The sequence below is a fragment of the Carassius gibelio genome, chromosome A11, assembly GCF_023724105.1.
Source record: "Carassius gibelio isolate Cgi1373 ecotype wild population from Czech Republic chromosome A11, carGib1.2-hapl.c, whole genome shotgun sequence".
Taxonomy (NCBI): domain Eukaryota; kingdom Metazoa; phylum Chordata; class Actinopteri; order Cypriniformes; family Cyprinidae; genus Carassius; species Carassius gibelio.
The window spans coordinates 21,453,069-21,466,800 of record NC_068381.1 but is presented as its reverse complement, the minus strand read 5'-3'; the positions used below and the strand labels follow the sequence as shown (position 1 = coordinate 21,466,800).

Below are 13,732 nucleotides of genomic sequence, written 5' to 3'. Positions count from 1 at the left end.
AGGTGACGATTGTTTACACCTCAGAACACCAACTTTTTATATTAAAACTGGCAACGTCCTGGCAAGATCCTATTAATTCATACTTTGCACGTGACGTCACAAGTACTGGCAAGGAAATACACATAAATACATACAGCCAGACGGAGGTACTGTGATCTAAGCCTAGAACGCCCTCTGATCACGTTTTATCGTAGGCTACACGGATATGCTTTTCCAAAATGTGAAACACTTCAATAATTAATGAACCAGTCTGCATACTACTATAGGCCAACTTAAAATCAGAATCAGAAATACTTTATTGATATTGATAACCTGGGGGACAAATCTTGTGTCACAGTTGATGTGCACATCAAGACATTTAAAGGAATATAAATGATAATAGAAGTTGGTAAATAAACAAGTAGCCTATATACATGTCAAAAGTATAAATATATGCTATAAAATATGAATATAAAATATGAAAATATTGCACAGAATGTGAAGTATTACATTGCACTACAGTACAGGGTCCAGATTAATAACAAAGGGTCCATGTGTCAGACACTTCATTATCTTGAGGCCACGAGTTACGAGTTACTTATCTTGAGGCTGCGGGTTACTTATCTTGAAGCCACGAGTTACTTAACTTGAGGCCATGAATTACTCACAAGTTACTTATCTCGAGGCCACGAGTAATTATCTTGAAGCCACAAGTTAGTATCTTGAGGGCACGAGTTACTTATCTTGAGGGCACGAGTTACTTATCTTGAGGGCACGAGTTACTTATCTTGAGGGCACGAATTACTTATCTTGAGGCCACGAGTTACGAGTTACTTATCTTGAGGGCACGAGTTACGAGTTACTTATCTTGAGGCCACGAGTTACTTATCTTGAGGGCACGAGTTACGAGTTACTTATCTTGAGGCCACGAGTTACGAGTTACTTATCTTGAGGCCACGAGTTATTTATCTTGAGGCCAGGATTTACGAGTTACTTATCTTGAGGCCACGAGTTACTTATCTTGAGGCCACGAGTTACGAGTTACTTATCTTGAGGCCACGAGTTACTTATCTTGAGGCCACGAGTTACGAGTTACTTATCTTGAGGCCACGAGTTACTTATCTTGAGGCCACGAGTTACTTATCTTGAGGCCACGAGTTACGAGTTACTTATCTTGAGGCCACGAGTTACTTATCTTGAGGCCACGAGTTACTTATCTTGAGGCCACGAGTTACTTATCTTGAGGCCACGAGTTACTTATCTTGAGGCCACGAGTTACGAGTTACTTATCTTGAGGCCACGAGTTACTTATCTTGAGGCCACGAGTTACTTATCTTGAGGCCACGAGTTACGAGTTACTTATCTTGAGGCCACGAGTTACTTATCTTGAGGCCACGAGTTACTTATCTTGAGGCCACGAGTTACTTATCTTGAGGCCACGAGTTACGAGTTACTTATCTTGAGGCCACGAGTTACTTATCTTGAGGCCACGAGTTACGAGTTACTTATCTTGAGGCCACGAGTTACTTATCTTGAGGCCACAAGTTACTTATCTTAAGGCCACAAGTTAGTTTCTTGAGGTCACAAGATAGTTATAATTTTTTTTGAACAAAGTGGGATTAGAGGGGCTCCGTAAAATGCGTACTATATTACATTTGGACTATATTACAATTTAGACTATATTACAAAGCATCATGAAATTAGATAAAGTACTGTGTGTGCATTATAATCATTTTATATTTAACATTATATTTTGTCAAGACAAATCACCTTTATTTATATAGCGCTTTAAACAATTAACATTGTGTCAAAGCAATTAAACAACATTAATTAGGAAAACAGTGTGTCAATAATGCAAAGTGACAGTTAAAGGCAGTTCATCATTGAATTCAGTGATGTCATCTCTGTTCAGTTTAAAGTTTCAGTTTTGTATGTGTCACAAAGATTTAATTGTGTTGATAATCCCCTCCTCTGTAATCGGATGAGCAAATATTCTGTAAAACAAATAATCCTGCTTTGGAAAAAAAGGGAGGTGGCATTATCATCAGCATATTTTTTACTGCAAGTTGAATAGGAGAAATGCAAACTCGAGTTTGTTGTAGTTTAAACAGATTGCGTGTCTCTCCATAACATACTGAGAGCTTTTTTAGGGCTCGCAAAATTTCTAAATCCCTGGGAGCCTTTCAGGCTTACATTCTTTAGATTTCGGTAGTCCAAAATGAATTTAACTAGCCCGAATAAAAAAACTCAAATAAATAAATTAAATCCAGGGCTAAACTTTACTGAATACAAATCAGTATCGTCACAAACTTCTGTGACTGCATTTTTCCTTCAATTAACAAGTCTAGAGAGTAGGGGTGCAACGGATCACAGCTCAGATTATATTACAGATTTGGAGTCACAGATTGAATAATTTCTAGAATTAGCAAAAAAAAAAAAAAAAAAATTTAATTATATATATATATATATATATATATATTTATAGCCTGCTGTCCCTTTGAGAACGAATGCAGGTATCCAATATAATGGTACATGTGTGATTTCTTTCTCTACCGTTAGAAAGACATGGGAATACTTGTCGAGAGTGTTATTTTGAGATAATTGTGTCTATGTGCCCATTCAAGCTCAAGGATACGCAAAAGAGGAATCAATTCTGTGTTTGCGTGCTGTCTGAAACGCTGCTCTCTGTGTGCGAGTAAAAAAAAAGAACATTTCTCTTTTGCCTCTTCTTATGCCTGAATGATCTATGATCCGTTTCACCATTACAAGCAAGTGAACAATGTGAATCAAGGAAGTAATTTCATATCGCTATTCAAGACAGGGCGGTGATGCATTTTGGAAGCTCGACTTGAAGATAAAATAGCCTCTGGATGTCGGGCTAGTGATTTTGCGAGCCCTGCTTTGAGAGGCAATTCATAATAATGTATAAATATACAGAGATTTCACCTACCCGTATGGGTAAGGCTGTGTCTCTGTAGATGGTAACGCTGGAAAAAACGCATGTCGCACATGGTGCAAGCATAAGGCTTCACCCCTAAATGCACAAAGTAGCAGTGTATTAGCCTTACTGCCACCTGTCAACGTAAACCAAGAACTCATGGATCCTGCTCAACTCACAGAACAACGTAAAAAAAGTTTTCAGTACAGTCTCATTAGCCAAGTAAGGTGAGTTAAGCATAAAATGCTAAGAGCAGTTCACAAACTGAGCATCTACTAGACATGAAATACTATGCAATGCTGCCACATTAGAAATATGCTAATAGTTTTGACGAAAAACTTGGGTTAAAGTGTAACTATAAGCTTACAGATTTAGGCATTTCTTCCTTTTGGGAAGCGTTTTCTCTTTTTTCTTGATACTTAATCTTTGAAAAGAATAATCATTCTATAGTACTAGTGCATTAAGACTGAAGATTATTAAGATCATTTTTGGTCTGAATTTATGCATTTACTGTAAAATGGTTTATGAAAGTGAACAAAATTTTAATTTCCTTATAAAAATAATATGTATAAATCTGTAGTATTAAGGATAGCTGACAGTATACACTTTAAACCACGAGCACATTCATTTAATTAATATATATATATATAATTTGGAACACTCCATTTTTCGTGTCTAAAAGTAATGAACTAAACTAATAAACACTAAAATTGCATACTTCCAGATTCCTGTTAAATCATCAAGCAGAGCTCAGATATGATCTAAGGGGGGTAAGATAGAAAGACACATACCCGTATGAGTGAGGCTGTGTCTCTGAAGATGGTAACGGTGGAAAAAACGCATGTCACACATGGAACAAGCATACGGCTTCACCCCTAAATGACCAAAGCAAAATATTAACCATACGCATCATCTTTATAATAAAAATACTAACAGATTTTAATTGAGAATCAAAAGATAACAGCTTAATTTTACTTTCTGACCCAGCTGTCATGTTAGTATGACTACATCATGGTTAGTTTCTAACAAGAGCTTCACAGTCAAAATATACAATCTGACAGAGTTTTTGGAAAAGCATATTTTCATAATTATTGCCCAATAAAGAAATCTCTATCTTCATTAACTGACTGTAAGTGTACTGTGATTATATTGCCTATAATAAACATTTTTGTTCTCCACAAAGTCTTCCAAATAACAAAAAATATATATTTAATAATAATGATAAAGATGAAATATCCTGCTCATGAACCAACTATCAATGAATCAACTACTATGAGTCAAACATGAACCACTGCAGTAAATTGTGATCTGGAAATTAGTCATTCCTTCATCAAGTGAATAACTGTGAGTGTACTTAAGGGAAACTTCACTGAAAACCTTTTTAACAAATCTGAACAAGATAAACATTTAATGGTAAAAGCTCATAGTTTTGAACATTATGTTCATTTATTTTACATGCTGAAGTAAACCAGCAGTGTGAGAGGGGTGCAAAGAGACGACACATACCCGTATGGGTGATGGTGTGTCTCTGGAGGTGGTAGCGTTGGAAAAACCTCATGTCACACATTGAGCAAGCAAATGGCTTCACCCCTAAATGCAGAGTACTAGTATTAGAATGGACTTGTGGATATCAGCTTCAATATAGCAACTTCAGGATCAAAGATAACAGAATATTCACAAGAGACAGCCACAAAAACAACAACAACAAGCTAGGATTGGGCGATATGGCGTAATCACGGAACCAGATTTACTGACTAGATGCACATGATCATATTGGTAGATATATTACCCAGCCCTACAACAAACAATAAATAAATGAATAACCTTAAAATAATATCACTATAATAACCAAATATGAAAACCGTGTTCACAATAGGCTCATTCTCAGGAAATGGTGCCATTTGTGCCCCATGAACGAAATACATTTTTTGGGGGGAAAAACACGGATATTGCAAAAGCAAATAAACAGCAGTCTAACAGACTCCCCTTTTTGATTTAATATGAAATTGTTACTATGAAAAATGATAATTGTTAGTAAACGCTGATGATGTATAGTTTTAAGGCTGCTGCATGGCACCAATATCATTGTTTATAATGCTGGTGCCATCTAATCATTAACAATGTTTGAAACTGCTTTAAAGTTAGGCATTCTGTGTAGATTTCTAATGGGTCAGACATGTACTGTAGGCTGTGTTGACTTACACACATGATGGGCTTTGTGCAATGATCTTGTCTCTGGAGTGGAGGCACAGTGTGGTTGTTTGTTTGACATGGATGTATAATCAGACTTCATCCTGTTCACTATCCTCCAGAAAATAGTTAATGTTTAGACAAGGGGCCGATCTCTGCTGCAGCTTTTTCTTTTTCTGCGTTACGCTCCATATCGCACACAGCTGTGTTCCTGCAGCTTTCAAACTACATTCAACCGCAGGTGAGCATGGATGGACAAATTTAACACATGGGCAGTAGCAACTAGCAGACTCTGTGTGTTGCACACACACCATCTGCATGGACCAATATTTTGGAGGACACTCGTTATAGATAACCCTGAATGCCCCGATATACTTTAAGTTCAATCGAAAGACAGACTGGTATGATGTAATTTTGAACAAAGTCATGTCAGAACAAATTTTGTTTCAGCTTTACTGAACATTTGCACTGGCTGGTAAAAGTCCTCAAACTACCATTAGTCCATGGTGATTACACATCTTCATCAACCACTAATTACAACCCTCTACCAGTGTTGTCACGGTACCAAACTTTACCAAGGTACCAGTGAAAATCCAAGGTTCTTGGTACCAATTTTGATACCAAAGCAAAACACAAAAATATGCTAATTAAAAATAAAAATAAAATCACTACAAATAAAACCAATGCCATTCTTTATACTTATGTATTTATGTCCTGATTGATACGGCAGATGCTGAAATTACTGCAACCGTCACACACTTCAGTCTATGTAGTAAACAAACCCTCAAGTCTCTGCCATTCATTCATTCACACAGAGACGTGCACAACCTGCAGGATTCATATTTCAACCAACTTTTGCGGCTTAACATTTACAGATACTGGTCCATATGGAGATTTGATTTGATTCATTTACGCTAACCTTGACAAATTCTGTGACTGTCCATATTAAAATGTAAGTTTCATTTTCATGACTGGATTTTGAGATTCTGTCTGCGTTTTCTGCTTCGCGGAAATCATAGCGCTGTATGCGTCAAGAACCAGGTTGATCCGGTTACTCTGGTGCTCATCTATTATCTACCCTGTTTTGATTTCAACAAATCAGTTCAAGCAAACACACAAAACCTGATTAATATTCATGAATCCAGCAGCTCATTAATCCTTAGTAATCCTTTTTGCGCTTTATAGTTCCATTTAATAGTTCTCAGGGGAAGTTGTGGCCTAATGGTTAGAGTTTGACTCCAAACCCTAAGCTTGTGGGTTCGAGTCTCGGGCTGGCAATACCATGACTGAGCTGCTCTTGAGCAAGACAGCAAGACACCAAACCCCCAACTGCTCCCCAGGTGCCGCAGCATAAATGGCTGCCCACTGCTCTGGTGGTGTGTTCACGGTGTGTGTGTGAATTCTGAGTATGGGTCACCATACTTGGCTATTGTCAATGTCACTTATTTAGATTTTAGAATGTCATATATATATATATATATATATATATATATATATATATATATAGCAAGTAAACTTCAATTGCCAAGGTGTCCATTAGGGGTGTGCCCGAAGCCGAATACCTTATTTGGAAAGGAATAATGGATAATGGCTTCAAAAACGTCCAAATATAAGCCAGAGGATCAGCACAATATTTTACACAAACCTCCTAAAGTCACACAATAATGAGTGTGTGAAGTGAATCAATGTAAATGAATGAAAAGAGCGCATATCAAACACCACATTGATGTTGCCTCTCTGTGCATCTCTCAGAAATCAGAGCTTGGCAAGAATAATAACAACTAAAATAATACATCATACATGTTCTACAATTTCTGTATATTTAAAAGGCAACGATTTAAACCGTATAGGCTAGGAAATGATACATGAATGAATGGAATAAGCATCGATCAAACTCTCCAATCTCTTACTAAACGTTTGTCATGAAAGCTCTCTATTTGTATGATCGATTTATTTTTAGAAATTTTATACTTTAGAACACTTAATAGGGCAAATAGTCAAAGCACAAATAAAAATCAAAAGACTGACTTGTTCTAAAATGTGTTGGAGAAAAAGGCAACGAAGAAGTCTTTTTTTTTTAACAAAGGTCAAAACTCCTGTTATAATGTAGATTTTGAGGGTGTATTCTTGTCATAAATTAATCTATTACTTTTCCTACATAATTTAACAAAAAACATTGGTAAAATATATATTTGGGAGTCTTATACCTTTCCAACCATATATAGTTTGTCAAGATTAGATTTGATTGTAATATTGTGAAATATAGTGAAGTAAACGTAGGTGTCCCTTATTCGGGACGGGGTGACAGTTAAAGGGTTAAACACCAGATATTTGTTCAGTGATAACTATGAAAAAAAAGGCTCTAAAACCATAATGGTCTTAGCAACTATAACTGTAAAAAGTTCCGGTTCAAGGTCCGCCTACTTCCGGTTCTATGCGAATACAGATACAGATACAAATAATTCTGTGATTGTTACAGATACAAATACAGATACAAATACTGGCTTCGCTGCACACCCATAGTGTCCACAGAGGGTTGATTGATATAATATACTATTTCAATGGACCTTGAATTTTATGTGCTGAAAGCTGGAGAAATGGGCAAGCAAAACGATCTGAGGAACTCTGACAACTGTGATGGTGAGAAGACTGGCTCAGAGAATCTAAAAAAAAAAAAAAATGCCTTGCAGTGGTCAGGACCTACCAAAAATGGTGCAAGGATGAACAACCAGTGAACTGGAGTTATGGTCATGGGCACCCAAGGCTCACTAATGTATGTGGGAAGTGAATGCTAGCCTGTCTGATCTGATTACACAGAGCGGTCTCAGAACAGTATAGCTGCAGATCAGGCCATGTTTTCAACTGCAGAAAGCACCTAAAACGACACATGAGCAACAGAACTGGATCATAGAGTGTCTATGCATTGATTACCTGGGGAAGAGATGGCAGCAGGAGAAGAAGCATTATGGGAAGAATGCAGGATGACGCAGGAAGTATTCTGTAAGAAAGCTTCAGTCCTGGAGTTCATGTGGATGTTACTTTGGCACATACCACCTACCTAAAGATTACTGCAGACTACAAAGAGCCCTTAATGGCTGTGCTGTTTGCTGATGGCAGTGTCCTCTTTCAGCAGAATAATGCACACTGCACAAAATTGTTCAGGAATAACTTGAAGAACATGATAAAGACTTCAAGGTGTTGCTTTGACCTCCAAATTCCACATATCTCAATCTATGGGATGTGCTGGATGAACAAATCCAATCCATGGAGGACTTGGAGGGTCAATCCAATCCATCCTTGAAACTCGCAGGACTTAAAGGATCTGCTGCTAATGTATAGGGTGCCAGAGAGCACAGGATACATTCAGAGGTCTTATGAAGTCAATGTCTTGATGCGGCAGAGTTTATTAGCATGAGGGGGACCTACACGAGAGTAGGCAGGTGGCTTTTATGTTGTGGCTGATCAGTGTTTTTAATATTTCGGTTCTGGTTACGGCTCAAGAATCAGCCACTGAAAAAAGGTACTTTTTAACTTTATATTAGGTGTCTTTAACTACTATGTACTTACACCGCTGGTCATCAGTGGTTTCATTTGATGATCTTATTGACAGTCATCTTGATGTAATGATGACGTAAGACCAAGTATGGTGTCCCATACTAGGAATTTCTGCTATGCATTTCACCCATCCAAGTGCACACACAAAGTAGTGAGTAGTGAACACACAGCTGGAGCAGTGGGCAGCCATTTTTGCTGCAGCTGAGAAGCAGCTGGGGGTTCATTGTCATGCCCAAGGGTCTCAAATGACTCAAATCTGTTAAAGGGTTTTTAGGCTGCATTATTTAGGACAACCAGAACCGGGAACACTTCCCATAACACCCTATGTACTTGCTACATCATTAGAGGAATGGCATCTACGCTAATATTTGTCTGTTTCTCTCTTATTCCGAGGTCACCGTAGCCACCAGATCCAGTCTGTATTCAGATCAGAGGGTCACTGCAGTCACCCGGATCCAGTACGTATCCAGACCAGATGGTGGATCAGCACCTAGAAAGGACCTCTACTGCCCTGAATGCCAGCAGAGACCAGGACAACTAGATGAGACCCAATGACATATCCCCAGTAAAGACTTTGTCTACTAGATGGCCACCTGGACAAGACCTCAGGAAACAGATGCGTCTCTGCACAATCTGACTGCAGAACTGACAATACTAGATAATAGTGCACTCATCACCAATTGGACAGGGGTGGGAATTACAGTTACATGTTGCAATAGATTTTTCCAACACTGCAAAAAAAACTAAAAAACACTGCTGCTGACACTACCCATACCCCTTTACCCAAACTTAAAAGTGCAGTAAGTGATTATTGAGAAAATGTGTTGAAAATCAAAATATTTGCAAGTTATCTTTTCTCTGTGCTTTCTGGGGAAAAATAATTATGTTTGTTTGTGTAGGATAGCATTTTCATGAGTTTGGGGTTGGAGCAATGAAGGCAGGGATGTGTTTCTTTTTGCTAGCGGTGTGTTTGTTTGGGTGTTGACTATAAATATTGACAGCGTTTATCAGAAATCACTTACTGCACCATTAAACCTAACCTTACCAGATTAATTTAAGCACATAGTTAACAACTAATAATAAATAAAAAACACATTGGTTGACTAGTAAACTGAATGTTGTGAGGATGTACCTACCAAGGTGTCCCTCAATGCCCTACACTTTGGGGCTAAGGTGGGAAAATATCATTTCTAGGATGCAGTAACTTTCAACAGTAACCTCTTTGAACAAGCAAACAAACAACCAAAAGAGAATTTCTGTGCTGGGATATGGCACAGTTCCCTGAGAATGGGCCAGTCATGACACACACACCCGTGTGGCTGAGACTGTGTCACTGGAGATGACACTGTTGACAAAATTAAATAAATAAAATGGGTGCAACTCAAAATAACAAGAAAAAGAATAATTTGTGTTTATCCCCACAAAAAAGCCAAAATGCACATGGAGACTCATGGAAGGTGTGACTGCCATATAATAAATGCTGCAAACTTAAGTGTTTGTTTCATATGCTTAAATGTGCATTGCCCCCTTGGACTCATACCCGTATGGGTGAGGCTGTGTCTCTGCAGGTGGTAACGCTGAAAAAACCTCATGTCACACAAGGAACAAGCATACGGCTTCACTCCTAAACACAGAGTACTAAAATGTTAATTTTGATGAATAAAAACTTTCAGTATGTCTAACACCCCATTGCATTGTCTGTAACTATGCCCAAACTCGAGTTTGTTGCAGTCAAACATATATTTGGAAACTTGTTTTGCTTGCTTGTGTTTGCTGGGATGAACTATAAAAAGCTATGTGTAGTAGGTATTAAAGCATTGCTGCCAACTGTTTAATAATACTGAGCCAGAAACATTTGAGGGAATATTTAAAGGTTTCCCTATGTTCGCAATTCCCCGTTTAGTTTATAATCTCGTGAGAGTAGAAATCAAGTTTCAAGTAGGTTTTAAAAACCCATCTTCATTGCCAAGGTAACAGTCCAAAAAAAATTAACACAATATAGTGACAAACACTGACAGGTTGGCAACAGAGCTAATCTGTGCATTGGTGTAGTCAAGTAGAGCACTGTAAAGGGTAAGGAGAGACGGCTCACCCGTATGTGTGAGGCTGTGTCTCTGGAGGTGGTAACGTTGGAAAAAACGCCTGTCACACATGGAGCAAGCATACGGCTTCACCCCTAGATGACCAGAGCAAATTATGCATAAGATTTAAACCATGTATATGAGCTGATTGTTTACAGATATTGCTAAAATGGCATGCTTCACAAGAACAGAGTGCAAGAGATGTTTGCAAGCACATAAAAAGCATGTGAAAGGTGGCTGCACAGCTTAATAGGGCACTGTGCTAATAATAGCTAGCAGCTACTAACACCGATTCTAAAGGTTAGCATGAAATGTCTTCCCAAATATGACATATTTCCAAGGGAAATAGGATATTCAACAAGTAAAAGATTATTTTTAACATTGCAAACGTAAAGCGATAATTCAGCATGAACTACTTATTTAAATTTTACTCCCGTTTTCAGTTACACTTGCCAAATGGGAATTTTGACAATTTTGTGTGAATTTGACCTAAGCTGTGAAAGATAACTCAGCGCGCCTGAGAGATGAGTGTGCACACATGCTTTGTCACCAACTTTAAGCAGTTCTGCACTGTACAGGTATATTTACCTATCACAATATAAACAATACAGCAAAATCTCTGTTGACTAACACTTCTTGTCATAGCCCTCAGCCTTAGTCTGTAGTGATCTGTGCGTTTATCTTCCTCCTCGTTTCCGTGTCTCTGGTGTAGTACCAATGTACATAAAACCACATCCACACATATTTGAAGACCACAGTATACACTAGAGCTACATTATTTTCTGGGAATCAGGATGACTTTTTTAATTCTTTTGTCAAATAGAGATAACGATTTTACCATTATTCTGAAATAAACAAAATAATGCGTAATTTACTAGAGGCTGTGACAAAATATTCATATCTGTAGTACATTTAAAATGTTCAATTATTTAAATAATAATAATAATAATAATAATAATAATGAAAGATTCAATGACTCACATGTACTTAACTTGTTTCATTACTGATGAATCAGCAGTTTTGAAGGAATCTCTTGAATGACTCATTAATGACTCAATGACTAATACATATACAAATACCAAGCACCAATTACTTTCAAAAGGTGATTTGCTCTGTTTTGATCACATAGACATCACTATTTATATCCTCCTAACTATATACTTTTATTTCATTACTTCAGTGATACTATGCATGACTGTTAGCCAGAAATACTACTGTGGTTGACAAGACTGTTTGTGAAGCTGCTTCATACCTAAACATGATAACTGCTCTCTTTGTGTCAACAGCAGCTCGAATGCAGATTTGATTTTGTGAAGTGAATTTTAGACATAGTGAATTTTCTGTGTCATTGCGAAATAAGATCGCCTGGGAGTTTGAACTGAGATTGTGATCTTGTAAAGATTAATCATGCAGCTCTAGAATACACACACACACAAAAAAAATAAATAAATAAATACATCTATCTGTTGTGGTTGACATTTAATGTTGTCACAAGGATACATATATTGGCAAGGCCTAATTTGGCTAGTCAATAAAGTGGGGCCCAGAAAATATTACTTACTAACAACTGGAGGATAAACTGTTTGCACCATTTAAAATGTAAAGCTATAGCCTCGTTTCCACCGAAGGAACTTTACCCAGGAACTAGGGACTTTGGGCTGGTACTCTGTGTGTTTCCACCACAGGAACCAGGAACTAAAAGTTCCTGGTAAAAAAATGCCCCTCAGATAGTCCCTGCTGGCGAGGTGGTAATTTTTCAAAGTTCCGGAACTTTCGGGGGCGGGACTTGGGCGCTAAACATCCTGATTGGTTGAGTTCACGCAGCATTGGTTGGGTTCAACGACCATTTATTCAGATCATTTTCAAAATATTACTGTTCTTGTCATGAAAAGTAATTTTAAAAGTATTTCAGGTGAGAATGTAGTTTAAAACTCAAATCTGTGGTTTATTTATAAAAACAGCACCCATTTAAAAATGTGTTTCACCGATCTCGGAGACGGTGAACCCCACGCGATCAGCGAGAGAGCCACTGGCTCTGATGTCTCTTTAGTGGTTAAACATAAAATATAATTTGTTTTGGATAAATCTAACAGGTGATCTTTGGTCTGTATTCAATTTATCTATATGTTAAAATGAAAATAAAAAAAGACAGATTTATGTAATATTTCGTTTTATTGTAATGGCTGTGTATATAAACAATAGGGCTGGGACAACGCGTCGAGGTCATCGATGACGTCGACGCAAAAAATACGTAGACGCAAAATATGCGCATCGATTTGTCGACCTGTTTTTATTTCACTAAAAAACATTTGCAAAACGTTTACCTTGTGTGTGCTGAATATACGCGATGGCCGGATCAACATTCTGTCCAGCGTTATATAACCAATCCAGGGGTTTGCATTGATCTTTTTTTTGGCGACTGTCAAAGCCTTATTTGATTGGGGAGTGATGACAGGGCGCCTGACGGTGCGCCTGACAGGGTGCGTACGAGAGAGAGCTTACATTCTTCAAACAACACGAGCGCTTCTTGCTCTCTCTCGCCATTGTGCATATTAATCAAAATCATTAAACACGATAGAAAAAGGGCGAAAAAAAACAAAGTTTCACGCGCGCTCGTGCACTCAGTCTTCAAACTACACGAGCGCTGTCTTGCTCGCTCTCTCTCTCTCCCTCGTGCATATTAACCAAAATCATTAGACACGATAGAAGTTTCACGTGGAGCATTCAAAGAGTTTTTTTTCTCCATGACAGGCTGCTGGCTCCCACTGTAAATTTTTTGTGGAAAAGCACTCTCTGTATTATCTTAAAGCCCTCAAGTTTACATTGGTTACTGTATTCTTTCAATTGCTCTAAACAAGTATTTTTTATTGAATGCTAGACATCAAGTTGTTATTTTCATCTGAAAGAAGAACTTTTTTTCAGTAAGCTAGGCCCTATGTGGTCAGTAAGCTCGTTTCAGTAAGCTATGTGTTTTCAAGGCTTCAAGGTT

The 13,732-nt window shown here is 37.9% G+C and overlaps 1 protein-coding gene across 18 annotated transcripts in view; it reads right to left on the bottom strand.

Moving 5' to 3' along the window:
- Nucleotides 1-13,732, bottom strand: part of LOC128022664 (gastrula zinc finger protein XlCGF46.1) — a 33,220-nt gene that overhangs the window by 9,327 nt on the left and 10,161 nt on the right. For 5 of the 18 annotated variants that reach the window (XM_052610426.1, XM_052610433.1, XM_052610432.1 and 2 more), the window contains 5 exons: nucleotides 10,755-10,838; nucleotides 10,203-10,286; nucleotides 4,424-4,507; nucleotides 3,709-3,792; nucleotides 2,930-3,013 (listed from right to left, as the gene is read on the bottom strand). In XM_052610426.1, coding sequence (XP_052466386.1) covers nucleotides 2,930-3,013; nucleotides 3,709-3,792; nucleotides 4,424-4,507; nucleotides 10,203-10,286; nucleotides 10,755-10,838 — 420 coding nt within the window. The remainder of the gene's footprint in view (nucleotides 1-2,929; nucleotides 3,014-3,708; nucleotides 3,793-4,423; nucleotides 4,508-10,202; nucleotides 10,287-10,754; nucleotides 10,839-13,732) is intronic. The other 13 variants (XM_052610428.1, XM_052610437.1, XM_052610445.1 and 10 more) reach the window with 8 other exon arrangements.